At 41.3% G+C, this 16,164-nt stretch overlaps 1 protein-coding gene and 1 long non-coding RNA gene across 3 annotated transcripts in view; one reads left to right on the top strand and one right to left on the bottom strand.

The window, feature by feature from the left end:
* Positions 1–3,927, top strand: part of LOC143844926 (uncharacterized) — a 17,825-nt gene extending 13,898 nt beyond the window's left edge. For both annotated transcript variants that reach the window (XR_013234196.1, XR_013234197.1), the window contains 2 exons: positions 1,573–1,643; positions 3,582–3,927. This is a non-coding gene — a long non-coding RNA (uncharacterized LOC143844926). The remainder of the gene's footprint in view (positions 1–1,572; positions 1,644–3,581) is intronic.
* Positions 1–16,164, bottom strand: part of TWSG1 (twisted gastrulation BMP signaling modulator 1) — a 21,969-nt gene extending 5,805 nt beyond the window's left edge. The window contains 4 exon segments of the mRNA XM_077352772.1: positions 6,352–6,451; positions 11,947–12,110; positions 16,079–16,101; positions 16,103–16,164. Coding sequence (XP_077208887.1) covers positions 6,352–6,451; positions 11,947–12,110; positions 16,079–16,101; positions 16,103–16,149 — 334 coding nt within the window. The 5' untranslated portion in view covers positions 16,150–16,164.

The raw sequence follows: 16,164 nt of genomic DNA, 5'->3' as shown, positions 1-16,164 counted from the left end.
TTAAATAGTTAATGGTTAAATGTTGAGTTTGTGTTGGCTCACAGTTAAATGGTTAATGGTTATTTTTAATGATGTTGAGACAATTTGCTGAATCTGATTCTGGTGCAAACTGTATTGTTTTATACTAGAGCATATATATGTCACAAACCTATGTTGTAAACCACACAGAGCCATATGGGAAGATGTTATCAAAATACAAAAAATAAAATAACACTTCCCTGTTTAGCTTCCCTCCACATATCCCAGGTCCCATATTCAGGTGTGCAAAAAATTTAGCCTTAGCTAACACTTTCTTCCACTCACTAAGTCCCAACTCTAAAAGGATATTCTACAAACCAGGAGGCTTGTTTTTCCTACTTGTAACAAATGCGTGTGTGTGGGTGGGGGGCATTTAAGAGAATACTACCCTGAAGCCCTTCTGCACACTTCCTGATTCATTTATAAATGTTTGCAACAAGCAGTGTCAAGACATTTACCACCTATTTAATCTGGCAAAAAAGTAAGGGAGGCCTCAGGGAAAAGGCCACAGAGTATATCTCATATTTCAAGCAAGAATACACTCCCTCCATCGTTGTCTCCTTGTGAAAAGATCAAATGATAGGTTCCGTTCTTTTAGATGTAAATCAGTATTTAAGATGCATAACATGACAAGCTGTATTCTGTCCATCCATTCATATTTAGCCAAAGCTTATTTGATCATAATTCAAGAATCTGATCTTGTCTGCTTTAGGAACAAGCTTAATCCCCTGGCAGAATTACAAAGATTACCATTGCAAGTCACAAGAGAGGATTAGGCCCACATTCAGATATTCTAGAGACTGCATCTATTTCTTGGCACAGCTAAATATTTCTGCTTGAGTGCTTCATTGAATTTAATCTTCTGCACTGTATTACTGATATCACCTAGTCACACAAACCTTTTCCCTAAGGGACAATAATGCTATGTGGCTTATTTTCTTAAATAAAATAAAATATTTTCATCTGTGCATATCTAGCCAAGGACGACAACTGTGGAAACTGAAAAATCGATACACTTCATTCAGAATGTTAATCAGAAGCTTTCCATAAATTAAGATACATTGTTTCATAAAACTAATAATATTGGATGACATTGCTTGTACAATAGGCAAGTTTAGGGGGTTCAAAGTCGTAATTAATATTTTTCAATTGGATTATTCCTAGGAATTATGTAAGAGTACATGCATGTTGTTTTGATTTGGAGTGGAGCAGGAGGAATAAAGCTCCCAAAACTCATAAGTAAAATTAAGAAATCAAGTTATGAATTAACCAAAGCTAGAATTCTTATTTTATGTTTCTTTTCACCCAGAAGAAGGGGTACTGCAATCATCAATCTGATGTGGTACTAGAAAGTGATGCTATAGGAACCTATGGTGAAACTGAGGTGCATCAGTGAACTCTGTACAATGATCTAAATTCTGTTGAAACTGATTACTTAATTTTCTAAAAAATATATAGCTCCAAAAATATATAGCTCCATACTGGTGTGAGTGTTTCAGCATGGAAAAAGAGTGGGTAAAATGTTTCCAAATAAATATTCTGCTTCATTTTAAGGTTGCCCCCCTCCCAAGGCAGTGGATGCTTAATCGGTGAAACACAATGACAATATATCCAAAGGCAAATGTGTAAGTTTTTTCAAGGTTAATTTAAAATATTTGTTGCTACTGGGACATATAGCTGACAGAGTACTTCTCTGTCTAAAATTATGTTTACTAAATGTGTCAAAATAAAGATTCTAAATCAGATCATATTTCTCCAGAAAACCATATTACTTGAATTTGATTCCAAACTACACAAGGAAGTATTAGCCTATTTATTCTGCAAGCTACACTTCAGTTAAACAGTTTTATCAATGTAGCTGTACTTGCTCCATTTCTAAACATTTCAAAAGTATTTCATTATTTTTATAATTTGTATATACACTAAACTGAAGGAATTATTTTGTAGGCAAATATATATTCATAGGATCTAAATAAGGATAAGTCTATGGACAGGATCTACAGCTATACTGAGTATGTATTTCAAGGTGCCCACTCCAGTTAGGATCAAATGTACAGCATTGTATAATGGACTCTTCATTTATATCTTATTTGTGTCACACGTTTTAAACTTTTATGCCTAGCATAAACAAACCCATGACATACATATTATCCATTAAACTTTGAAACTCACTGTAAAATTCACAGGTATTTAACATAAAATGTATTTTGAAGTTATTCTTGTTTTGTGCATGTTTGCAAATCTATTAGCACAGAAAGGTACCCAAAGGTGGCTTCCAATCTTGGCAGGAATGACTGGCTGACTGCAAACAGATCTGTTTTATGGAGGTTTAAACTCCAGAAACATCTCCCATCTCTGTGCTGGTTTGCTGGGCCCTTTCATTCTTAAAAAGCTCTGAAAAATACTACTGTTCAGATGATGATTCAAAAATGTGAGGAAATTATAGGTACTAAGGTATGAAAAAAATCCAATAGAGCTTTTGAATGGAGAAAAGATAATATGAAGAACCAGTTCACTGAAGAACTAGCTCACAACAAAAACGAGGGACAAATTATAACCTTGTCCCCATCCTTTCTAGTTTCCTGGTTTGTCCTTGGGCTTCTGCAGAAACAGAATTCCACAGTTAACTATAGCTATCATGGTTCTTGTTCCAACTCTTGTCTTTCTCCAAATTACTTTTGTCCATTCTGATTGACAACTGTGTGTTTTGGTGAAATTATCTTCCATGTTTATTTTATTCCTTTTGTAATGTATAGTTTGAATTTTTTGCAATGGTACTTTTTAAATATGAATAAATGATGAACTGAAATTAAAATATTGTAAAGGGTGTTCCTGGCCAGCAAACTAAAATAGACATAGCCCCTTTGCATGCATCTTAAGAGATAGATGAGAAGATAAGATTATTTGGCATAGGTTTTATCAATTCAGAACTCACTTCAAATCTAACAAAAGCAAAGACTGAAATACAAAAGAAATACAAATAAGTACAATATGTTTGGCTTTTGGTAAACTGAAACCATAAGGTTCTTAATCCATCTTTCACAAGTGAACTTAACTTTGAAGAACAACAAGGAAATGAAGCCTTTATAAATAGTTCCCCTAGCAAGAGGTTTGGTTTGTATATTCCTGGAACAATGTGGTTGTCTTTTTCTTTTGGCCAGATCACACAGCACTGCAATAATGCCTGTAAAGGGCAGGAGTAGGATGACTAGCATGGTTACTTCCTATTTCAGCATTGCCCCACCCCTTTCAGGGTGCTGCTGATTCTTGACTTGGGAACAAATTGCGTCATTCATCCCAATTATGTGGTTCCTCTTTACCAACATTACTGGAGCACTGTATGATACATGGAGGAACAGTAACCACATTGCCCCAAATAACATCATGTCAGTTGGCATGGAGACAAAGTTGATTAAAATTTGAAAGAAGGCTTAAAACTGATATTTATAGAATGTATTATCTTCTGTAGACATTATTCAAATGTGCATTCATTCTTTTATTATTTTAAAGATAACCTTTGATGAATAAGAGTTGGTTTTTACATGCTGTGTTTCTCTACCTAGGAGGAGTCTCAAAGCAGCTTACAATCACCTTCCCTTTCCTGTCCCCACAACAGACACCCTGTGAGGCTGAGAGAGCCTGATCTTACTGCTCAATCAGAACAGCTTTATCAGTGCTGTGATGAGCTCAAGGTCACCCAGCTGGCTGCATATGGAAGAGCAAGGAATCAAACCCGGCTTGCCAGATAAAAAGCTGCTCTTAACCACTATGCCAAGCTGGTTCTGGTGTTTGATATTTTTACCCAAATATTATTACTCTGACATAATGCGGCTTCCTTCTCATTACCTTCACTTTACACTTTCTGTACATGCTTTCAAATTCCTTTTTTGATCCTGTTCCTTCCTCTAGTACAGGGGTAGTCAAACTGCGGCCCTCCAGATGTCCATGGACTACAATTCCCAGAAGCCCCTGCCAGCATTTGCTGGCAGGGGCTTCTGGGAATTGTAGTCCATGGACATCTGGAGGGCCGCAGTTTGACTACCCCTGCTCTAGTATCTCATTTGTTGGTATGTTGCTCCCAGATACTAATCTTCCAGTCAAATTTATTTCTCATTTGTATCTCTTTTCCCTCAAAACCCCTCACACTGGAATCCTCTTTTGCCTTACATTTGACTCACTTCTTTTGTTCGTGCATTCCAGTGTCTCCTTAACTACAGGATGCTGGTCAGTGACCGTAAATAAATAATCTAATCCTTAACTGCATTCATTCACCTTGGCTTTTCTCAACTGACTCGTTGTTTTATTTCATTTTTGTGCAGTACTTGCAGATATAAAGGCCTATATAATATGAGGAATGGAAGGCACTTGGATTTTTCCAATCCTCTCCCCAACAGTCCCTTTTGAACTCTTGAAAGATTATTCTTGTGGTCACAAGACCTATGTGGGCAGTTGCACTGTGGACAGGCTGCATGGAAAAGGGAATGAAAATGCCCCTTCTCTCTTTTGTCCAACTTCTCTAGAACTTTTTGAGAGAGTCAACAAGCATGCAGACAGGATGACCCACTAGACCAGGGGTTGTCAAACTATGGCCCTCCAGATGTCCATGGACTGCAATTCCCATGAGCCCCTGCCAGCAAATGCTGGCAGGGGATCATGGGAATTGCAGTCTATTGACATATGGAGTGCTGCAGTTTGACTATCCCTGCACTAGACAGTGTATATTTGGGGAGTTCCAAAGAACATTTAACAAGTTGCCCCGCCAAAGACTGGAGTAAAATTAATGGTCATAAAATCATCAGGAAAGGGATTAAGTATAAAAATGCCAGTACACTCACACAAGCCCTTGGTGTGGCTGAAATTTACGATTAATGGTTTCAAGGATAACACTCATGCTAGTTGGTCTTAGTGATCAAATTGGGATTTAAGTGAATGTGGAAATTGAAAAAGGTAGGGAAATAAATTGCAGTTAAATGAGGGTAGTGCCGTGCCCTCTCATGTTATCTAGAGCAGTGGTCCCCAACCTGCGGGTACCTCTCCCCGCCCCCCCCGCAGTAAAAAACTTCCCAGGCTGCAAGCTTGCGGCCCGGGAAGCTTTTTACTGCGGGAGGGCGGGGAGAGGGAATCAGGGCCGGCTGCGCCCGTGCGGGCGCGGCCCGATGTGTGGGCGCGGCACCCGGGCATGGCCCGATGCGTGGGCGCGGCTCGCGGGTGTGGCCCGATGTGTGGGCACGGCCCGCGGGCACGGCCCGATGCGTGGGCGTGGCCCACGCGGGCTGCGGGCCGCGCCCCGATGCCCTGCCGGTCCCCAACCTCAGAAAGGTTGGGGACCACTGATCTAGAGACAATCTCAGGAATTACCAGGGAGTTAGAATTTATTCATCCTGTGTTTTTTTAAATCCCTGTCAACATTCTTGTAAACTCCCACCCCCTTTTAAAGGAAATGTGCATACTGTACCTCAACTATAGGCTCCCAGCATGACTAATCAGTAATTATAGAACAATATAGCAGCATACCTAAACTTACTAAAAAAATTAAAAAGTAAAGGTAAAGGTATCCCCTGTGCAAGCACCGGGTCATGTCTGACCCTTGGGGTGACGCCCTCTAGCGTTTTCATGGCAGACTCAATACGGGGTGGTTTGCCAGTGCCTTCCCCAGTCATTACCGTTTACCCCCCAGCAAGTTGGGTACTCATTTTACTCATGGAAGGCTGAGTCAACCTTGAGCCGGCTGCTGGGATTGAACTCCCAGCCTCATGGGCAGAGCTTTCAGACTGCTGCCTTACCTGTGCCACAAGAGGTTCTTCAATTAAAAAGTAGAATAGAATAAAAACTTGTATAGACTGTCCAAGGTTATTTTATTGAATTTATTTATTTATATTTGTTAACTGTCACTCCTGGACCCAGCCGGCTTGTGGCGGTTTACCGAAGTTAAAAAAACAGATCAAAATACAGACAATATCATAAAACAATAATGACAGCAAAACCCCAATCTAACATATCTGCCCCTCCTCCCACTCTGAATAGGAGCCATCGCTGTGCACACCCAGAGGGGCGTCTACTGGCGATCTCTGGTCTGTGGGCAAAACAACATAGCCTGTAAAATGACTGGGTAAATAAAAATGATTTATGGAATGAGGCATCTACAGTATGAAACTTTGGCTTAAATAACACATTCCTTTTTTTCCCCTCTTGACTTCCATGAAATTAACCCAATTTTACTCCAGGAACGTCAAAATATAGAGGACATGCATCAATAATGGTGCTAGAATGCATTTTAGAAATTCAAGATTCCCACAGATTTAGAGAGTATGAAGTGATGTTGAATGAACTTACCCACACAGTCACAGCATTCATCCCAAAGTGTGCCTAGACAAAGCATACACTCTTTACAACATGAACAGTTTCCTTCACCTGGTCGGCATTGACATAGCTCCTGGAAACACATGATAGCATGTTAGAACTTTCTGTGTATAAAATAACAATTAATACCAATTAAACAATCTAGCCAATGCAATTTAAAGTCTGGTCTTGCCCAAGAAGTCTCAAGTAGTGAGTAGTGCTGACCATGTGCATATATACACACCCTTAAAATATAAGCGTTTTTTCTTTAAGATTCACAGTTTGATCCACAACTTCTGTAACTGAGCAAAGCTACAGATAGGCATCCAAGCAGACTTAAGCCTATATAACGACTTGTGCAACATATTTCTCCCCAAATCAAATTTAATTATTGTTCTGCTGGTCCCTTTATGATGTCCAGAATGTGTGTTCTTAGGCCATGAAGTGTATGCTTAAGGGTAGAGAGAATGTAAGAGGACAAAATGTAGATTCATAAAACAAACGCAAATTTAACCAGAAATAATTATGATTGCATACACTGAATATATTTCTTCTCCAGATTAAAAAAAAATCCTAAAACTTTCAGGCATGGCTAATTATTAACATACAGAAAGAGATAAGCTATTGTAAAGGGAATTTAACATCTGTATCTTCCAGTGCCTATGCAAAGGGGGGAGATAATTAAATTTCCACATTTAATCAGAAACATGGCTTCAAGTCATTGGAGCCGTCTGAAAACATTTTTTAATCATAACTTAGTATGAGAAGTTTGAGAGCAGAAAAACTCTTTCTGTAAATGTTAGACTATTCACGCATATATTCTAATAAATTTTTTTAACGTGAGAAATAAAATACTCTTTACAAATATCACAGTTCTTAAGAATAATTTTTTATAATCAATATATAAATTACCAAGAAAATACATCTTTACTTCACATAGGCCTTACCTTAGAATGAAATTACTTTGGTTTAGGTATAACAAATAAGAAATATAAACTGATGGTCAAATTTGTATTTCATAATTTTAACAGCCTCTGTTTTTAGAAGAGATATATAATTCAAAGTTGAAATGACCAATAAGGTTCCTAATGGCATGATTTTACTTTAAAGCAGTGCTTCTCAACCTTGGGGTCCTGACCCTAGGTGGGGTTGCCTGGCCCCTTCTGCAGGGTCGCCAGATTGGTGGCCGCAGCGGTAGCAGGCGGTGGAGGGCAGTTGCAGGCAGCAGTGGCGGACGGCAGCAGCAGAGCCATGGCAATGGTCGCTTCCACACTGCCTCCAGATTGTTCTGTGCCTGTGTGCCACAGTTGGGGTTGCAGCCGTAAGGAGGCTGAGAACTGCTGTTTTAAAGGATTGTATGTAATAGGGCTGCAACGGTTAGTTCCACTGTGATGGGAGAAAACCTCTGTCTGTGACTGTTCATTTTGAGTCTTGCCTCAACCATCATTGAGAACATGGCAGAAGATAAAAGAATGCAACCAAGGACAGTTCTATCTCCTTGCATCAGGGTGCACCAATAGATTTTGTCCCTACTCCAATTGTATTCTCAATTGCAGTCTGGACATTAATGTGCTGTGAATTTTATACTCATCAGGATATTTCATTTAATCCATGTCACAGTGATCTTTTTGTAAGCCAAAGATCTCAGGAAAGATGACATAACAAATGATATTCAAAAGACCCTTCATCTCTGCTGAAATAAATATTTACATGGACCACCCTTCTTAATTCTGTCAGGAAAGACACAGGGTATGCAATCCCTTGCATCTATTTGACTGGGGGGGGGGCGGGAATCTAAAAGTAAATGCATCTCATTTAACTTGTACTTTGCTTGCAATTCACAACTGTGTTACAGTCTTTAAATAAATATATCATTCACAAGCTTTAGAGAATTGGTCATGCTTAAGTACCATTGAAATAATGGACAAGTTAATCATGGCTTAAGTTTCACCAGTTTCAGCAAGACTTGAGGCAAGTATATCTAACAGTACATTCAGTAAGTGTCATATTCATACGCAGCAGCATTCCTATGTAGGTATTCAGTACTGAAATTAAGTATACACCAGTATGGATAGTCACATACTACCTCTACATTATTTGTGAGAGTTCTTACTGCTTAGGGATAGATTAGTGTCTCAATGTCTTAATTAACTTATTATCATCTCAGAAACATATTGGCATTTCATGGAATGCCACTGCATTTTGAAAAGATATTTATGAAATATATTGCTTTCCATACATCTGCAGCGACTTGCTTTTACTTCAGAAACTGAAGTATTTTAAAGGGGAGGGGTACGCTGAAAGCACCTACTCAAGAATGTATCAGATACCTGTATTCACTGTATACAGTATACAGTTCTGTATAGGTTAAAATTAGATATGGTAGAAGATTAGTAGGCTCAGGGAAAATCCTGGTTTAACCACATAAAAATGGGAAGACTAACATAAAAATGGGTAGACTAAATGGAAACTAACAGCAGAGGGAAGACAATTTGGTTCTTACATGCCACTTTTCTCTACCAGGAAGAGTTTCCAAAGTAGCTTCCAATCCCCTTCCCTTTCCTCTCCCCACAACAGACACGCTGTGAGTTAGGTGAGGCTTGCTGGATTAGAAGTCAGTGCTACTAACCATTTCACCAAATAATTTGGAGGGAGAAGTCCGTTCTACTTGCATTCCTGAGTTTAAACTAGTGTTTTCCACTCTAATTTTCAGTATTAATGGGGCAGATCTGGATTTAAACACACAGGTCTTCTGTGACAGCACAAAAATTATCTGTGCATGCTTATGTATTTTACTGAACTTTTGCTATCAGTACTGATGTTTCTAAGCAGAACTGCATCTTTCTAAGCCCACGGGTCCAGGTGCGGTCTCCTCCTTTGTCTTGGTGATGCTAAGGTGGGGATAAGTGTCCTGCCCTACCCTTCTATGCAAATGATTGCTTTACTCCTATATGTTAGGACACCTTTTCCTGAGAATGCTGATTTCACATGGAGTCTCCCTGTTGATGTATTTCTGATACACACAAAGCCCTGTGGGTAGTCATGCCGGCCTTGACCTGTGTTTGCTTGTCAAAAACAAAGATGGAGGATAGCAGCCACTTTTGCACATTGAAGGGCATACATGAGACTTAACACAGGGGCAGTTAGGGTGCTAGCAGCTTAGCATGGCCAAGAAGGTAGAACAACAGCTGCTCTACTTTAGTGACCTGAGTCTCTATGGAGATGTAAAAGGTAAAGGTATCCCCTGTGCAAGCACCAGGTCATGTCTGACCCTTGGGGTGACGCCCTCTAGCGTATTCATGGCAGACTCAATACGGGGTGGTTTGCCAGTGCCTTCCCCAGTCATTACCATTTACCCCCCAGCAAGCTGGGCACTCATTTCACCGACCTCGGAAGGATGGAAGGCTGAGTCAACCTTGAGCTGGCTGCTGGGATTGAACTCCCAGCCTCATGGGCAAAGCTTTCAGACGGCTGCCTTACCATTCTGCGCCACAAGAGGCTCTTTCTCTATGGAGAAGGAGGCATCAAAGATTACACCCAAGTTCCTAGTAGAATTTGCCACTATCACCTGCATCCCATCAAGGATCTTCTTACCCAGCCACAGTACCCCCATCTTTGAGGGGTTGAGTTACAAGTGACTCTGCTTGATCAAAACGGTCACTGTTTCTAGACAGCTGACAAATGTCTCTGGGGGTGAGTCTGGGTGACGGTCCATCAGGGTGTAGAGCTGGGTGTCATCTGCCTATTGATGATACTTATTATGTGTAATTAAGGTAAGATCAGGGTTTCTGCATACTCGTGGGATTTCTCAAACATTACTTTAAGAAATGACATTGAAAATTAACAAAAAGGGAACCGTGGTTTAATGAGGAGTAAATATACTCCAGAAGCACAAAATGTCAAGAGTAGCTCAGCATCATATGGGGTAGGGGAAGCGAAAGAGCAAGAGGCACAAACAGGTGTATATGATAAAGATCATGGATCTCTCTCAGTCTATGGAAGGTGAATCATACCCATTCTGCACTCACAGAAAAGAACAGAAACCACAGTGCAGAAAAATGAACTGTCCTATTGTTAAATGTTGATTTTGTAAATCATTTCTATTTGACACAAGTTCCTGTTATCAAACTGTTGCATATGTTCAAATCAGTACATTTATTTACAATGTACTGTTCCATTAAAGTTGTGTATAAACTGCCCTGAACCACAAAGGAGGACAGTATATAAATATAATAAAATAAAATATTTTGGTGTAGTGGTTGTGAGTGCTGACTTCTAATCTGGCGAGCCGGGTTTGATTCTGCACTCCCCCACATGCAGCCGGCTGGGTGGCCTTGGGCTCACTACAGCACTTATAAAGCTGTTCTGATCGAGCAGTAAGATCCAGGCTCTCTCAGCCTCACCTACCTCACGGGGTGTCTGTTGTGGGGAGAGGAAAGGGAAGGCGATTGTAAGCCATGTTGAGACTCCTTCGGGTAGAGGAAGAGGCACGTGAGAACCAACTCTTCTAAAATAAATAGAGCTGTGATTCATGTTGAGATCACAGAAGAAGGGGAGAGGGAGTATAATGTTTCATCACTCAGACTAACTACTTTAAAAGGTTTCAAAATGTCAGAAATTGTGTCTCCTCTGAATATTCTTAAAATATCAAATTCTAGTTATCCTAATTACACTTGGGTCTCTAAATACTTGTATGCTGCACAAGTACAATTTGCAGTACAATAATACAGACAGCAGTGCAAGTAGACTGAGGACTGAGAAGAATTACTACATGGAAGGCAAAAAGACTTGGTGCTTCAAATGTGAGCCATGCTGTTCCTTGATCAGCAAGCAACTAATGTTAAAAATCTGGTTAGGTTTGTGGCGTTTAGGCTGGGGATGGCTCCATATTGCCTGAATTCCTCCAGATCCCATCAGGGAGTCCTTAAATCAAGCTATTCCCATCCCCCTCAGGCGGTGTCCCCAGGCAGATGCCCCATTTCAACAATGGCCATGAACATTTATTCATGTAGCAGAGATGGTGCAAGATTACAGAAGTTTAAAGTCATTGTTCGTAAGATCATTGGAATCTCACCATTAGGAGACACAATTAGGGCTTCATATCAGGGAGGAAACTGATGTACTCTAATTATTTTTCTTGTAGATGTTTTGTGATGAGCACAAGCTAAACAAGTTTTCCCAGTTTAGCTTTTGTACCTACTTGCATATAAACACAGGAACAGGTGCTACAAAGTATATTTTCCCACACAACAGTGGGGTTTGTGCCTGCTATTGCACACAAGAATTTCCTTTCCCTGCCTCCCACCACTGTATTACATGACTGCTCTCTGTGACTTACAAGCACCTTACTAAGCTTCTGTGTTATGCAGAAAATGCCTATGAGGTAAGAGTTACATATTGATTTCCTTTCAAAGAAAGACAGACACAAAATATCCTCAAGTTCTTCAATGCAAACTTCCATTTTACAATTAACTTCGGGATCACTGTTTATATATTCACATAAAACTGATACAGCAGAAGCCAAACTGCTGGCTCTGATTTTCCTTTTGGTTAATCACACATGCAAAGAGAAAGTCCATATTCTCCTACCTGTATTAAGCATTTACTGACATCGCTAGCACACAGAGCCTTGTTGCAGCATATGGATGGCTGGATTGAGAGAAACAGCATCATGCTAACAAGTGCTGGCACCGTGATGTACCACACCCTCATGTTCCTTGTGGGCAGGAAATTTCTGGGACCTCCAGAGAGCACTGAAATAAGAAGCATCACATGGAGACACTGAGGCAGAAGTAAACTCTTTCATCTGTAGCACATAGTTCTTATCGTTCTTATTTCTGTGGGTCTTCCATATTCAGCAGTATGAATGACCAATTAATAGGTCAGCTGACTACTTTTCTGAGGACTTTATAAACTTACACAAAACTTGAGTATTTAAATTTTGAACAGGATATTGGTGTATTCCTTTGCATGAGAACTGGCAATCACTAAGATAAATGCACAGTGACTGGATACAGTATTTTGATAAATTAGTGAGACAGAGAACACCAACAAGGAAGCTGATGCAAAGATTACTGTCTAATATATAAATAAATGCAGGCATGTTTTAACACAGCCCCAAAATGTTTCAACACCCCCTGTCCAGATGTATTTACATATAAAGCTTTTAAACAAGGACCTGGATGGGTATCATGTGTGTATGAACAGAGAACTAAGATGTTATATCAATAAAATACACATTTCTGTGGATGGAATAATCTGATGGTACCCCTTTTCTGCATGTTACAGTTATGCAGTTATGCTACACATTTAGTTCTATCACTCTTAAATATTGGCTCCCCAAATTAGACTACCAAGAGACATAACAATCTAAAACAGCATGGTACTGAGAGGCAAGAACCAGACAAGTCCTTTGGCTTCCACCCAGGACCTTTTACTACTCCTAGTTGTCACCTTCCTGACCCTAGGAACTGGTGAAAATTACGCAGGATGTGGAGCCAGGCCTGTAGCCAGAAAAAAAATACTAGGGGGGGGGGCTGAATACAGTGGTGGTAAGCACACAATTATTTATATACTTTATTATGAATGAGCTGTGATGTGGTACAGAATTGCTACAAGAGATCATTCTACAAAGGTTAAATGATAATCCATTTTGTTTAAAACAAAATATCCTTTATTTTGCCCACGAGGAACAGAGTCTTGTACATGCAAGAAGATCTCTGCCCCCATATTTTCAAAGTTCCAGGTTCCCAGGTTGCAGTGTGCCCAATAGAAATCCCCACCACTAATGTATTGCCTTAAAAGTGTTTGTTTCTTCCTCTGAGCATGAAATGAGGCTTTGCTACCAGAGATCACAGGAGAAGATGGATTTTTTAAAAGTATGGCCCTTTGATTCACAACACCATCATCTTCTATTGGACTCCCTTCTCCCCCCCCAAAAGCCCCAAACCATGCTCTGGTTTGGCTCCATATAACTTGCTAAAAGGACTTCAGGATAGCTGTAGGCTGTAATGCAATACAGTTGCCAACCTTCAGGTGGTGCCTGGAGATCTCCCAGAGATCAGAGAAAGCACTTCACCTGGACAAAATCACTACTTCAGAGAATATTATCATGTCTGATTAATGTTCCTTCCCCACCTTTCCCAGGCTCCATTTCCCAAATCTCCAGGAAGTTGGAGATTGGCAACCCTAGCAAGTATGTGCATACAGACTTTTCCTTCACAGCTACAGTCTGCCTGGCATGTAGGGGAAGAACAGCTTTTTTGCATCATGCTCATGAGAAGAGAAACTGAGTTACTGATACAGAAATCGACACACACCTCTTGTGGAACTCAGTTAAAAGAGAAGGCAAAATTGTTGCCAGCATCAATTCATTATTAACATTTTACACAAATTTTAAAATGGTGTGATGTCCTGATCCATGGTGGGCTTGTGATCCAGAGTGGTGCAGAATTCTTTCCCTCCACCCCAAGTGTTTCGAAGGGCCAAAATAGATTCATGGGTACCATCATGTGCTGTAAAATGGTAAAGAGTCCACTTGTGAAAGGCAGAATACAGAGGCTGCTGCTGCCACCCACCTTCTGATTCCACCCACCTTTGAATACTACCCACCCTGGATAAAATAGCATCCTCCCCAGCTACTTTAATGTGCTACAGTGCCGCAGATTAAAGGAATCCATGACTGGCATGAGCCAGTCAACTACATTGTGCAGAAAAATAAAAGTACCTTGGAAGGATATGGGAGTAAGAGCCTCTGTCCCTCCTTGGCAAAGCCTGGGAGGGAGGCAGAAAAAAGAATTTCTCATTGCAAAGGCTGGGGAGGAGGAGGAAAGGAGCATCTTTCCCGCACTGACAAAGCCTGAGAGGAGGAATTTAGGAAGAGGGAAGAAAACACCCTCTTTCATTGGCTGAAGACTTGTGACAGATTGCACAACCCAGAATGCTGAGTGGAAGGTGTGACAAATGATTAGTGGGGCTTTACCCCTTTCTACACCACCATGGCTACAGGCCTTTGTGGAGCTCACCAAGGAGAACTGGAATGTTAAAATAACCTGTTCCTTTTGAGGTGTTGCCCACTGCTTATAAGCTTTTCTGAGGCAAAGGTATTTTGTCTCAAATAATGGCATCTTGATGTTTCAGAAGAACTTCTAAACCCCCTCCTTAGCCTTGGCTCCCCTCCCCATTTATACCATCCCCAGACTGGGAAACTGGCAGAAGGACTGTTTTTTTTTTTTTTACTGTGTTTTATTGTGAACCACTCTGAGCCTGCTTATGGGGAAGGTTGGTATAGAAGTCAAGTAAATAAATTAACTTTATTCCTCATTCTTTTAATAAAAAACATGTAATTAATTCCTCATCAGTCACTTCTGCTTTCCAGCAGTCTAATGAGTTGGGGAAATGGCAGAGTGTATGGCATTATCATCTTTGTTAATAACCATTTCAAGACACTGTAGTGTAGTGGTTAGAGTGCTGAACTAGGATTTGGGAGATCCAGGTTAAAATCTTCACTCTCCTGAGAAAGCTTGCTGGGTGATTCTGGGTCGAATTACATACTCCCAAAGTATCCTCACAGATTACCTTTCACAGTTGTTTGTGAGAGTAAAATGGAGTAAAGGACAATGGTGTAAATTTCTTTGGGTCCTCATGGGAAAGAAAAGTAGGGTGTAAATGAAGTATATAAAATCACATTTAGATTTGACAAATCCACTTGTACTGTTGGCTCTAATACTCTACTTCCTCCCTAGATGTCTGGTTTGGCATCATCTCCTTAGAGAGACGAAAGACTTTTCAGGATCTGGCATGAAGCACAAAAAGTCTTCCGTGAACTATAACTAACAAGATACAGTCAAAACGTCTACTGAAAGTTTCCCATTACCATTTGAATCATTGCTTCACTCAACTCTTAGCAGCTCACAATGAAAGCAAGGTGTCCCAGGGATTTAAATTTATATGTTAAAAATAGCAAATTTCACCTGAAATAGCAAATTTCACCACCATTTCACACCCCTTGTTCCAGATCCTTAGGATGATGACTGGCACTAGGAAACTTTTTGAGGATGGTGAAGCTTTTTATTCAGGAACCTCCAGGGAAAAAGCTGCCGCATCAGCCAAGAGGTACAAGCCAGTGCCAAGAAAGATGAAAACAGCTTCCCACCCCCGTTGAAACTAGCTAAGGCAGGTTTGGCTACAGGATTAGACGAGACGTGAAGAAAAGCATTGCAGAAGGGAAGAGTCTGCCTGCACTCACGCACGCTATTCTCCCCACCGTGGACCAGCACAAAGTACAGCCGGAAAGATGGCAAGTCGGCCATCCCGGCACCCAAGGATTTCTCCCCAAGCCAAAATGAGCGACGTAAACCAGAATCCCATTCCCCACAAGACTAGCAGAGCAGTCCCTCGAGATTTCCACGTTCGCCGCTTCCCCCGTGCCCACGAGAGTCTCCCTCTTCCCCCCGCCCCGTGCCTTGGGACTGCCTGCTCGTCCCCTCCTCCTCCTCCTCCTCCTCCGCTACAAAGGCCTGGACTCCTCCGGCTCCCCGGTCCCCGTCCCCCCGAGCGGCGCCCTCTTACTCTGCCCTGGCGACAGCCCGGCCCCGGTTCGGGCTTCGCGACGACCACAGCGGCGGGACCTCAGCAGCCACTCCGCTCGGCTGCCCTCGTCAGGAGGAGGAGGAGGCGGGCGACCTACAGGCACCTTAAAGGGGCAGGCCCCGGCCCCCACCTTGCAGGCAGTTCCGACCGAAGAGAGGCGGGGGGGAAATGGCCAAACCGTCTCCTCCTTCCTGGCCTCATATGCACCTCAAGGCG

The sequence above is a fragment of the Paroedura picta genome, chromosome 9 (genome assembly GCF_049243985.1).
Source record: "Paroedura picta isolate Pp20150507F chromosome 9, Ppicta_v3.0, whole genome shotgun sequence".
NCBI lineage: Eukaryota > Metazoa > Chordata > Lepidosauria > Squamata > Gekkonidae > Paroedura > Paroedura picta.
This window is presented reverse-complemented; position numbering and strand designations above follow the sequence as displayed.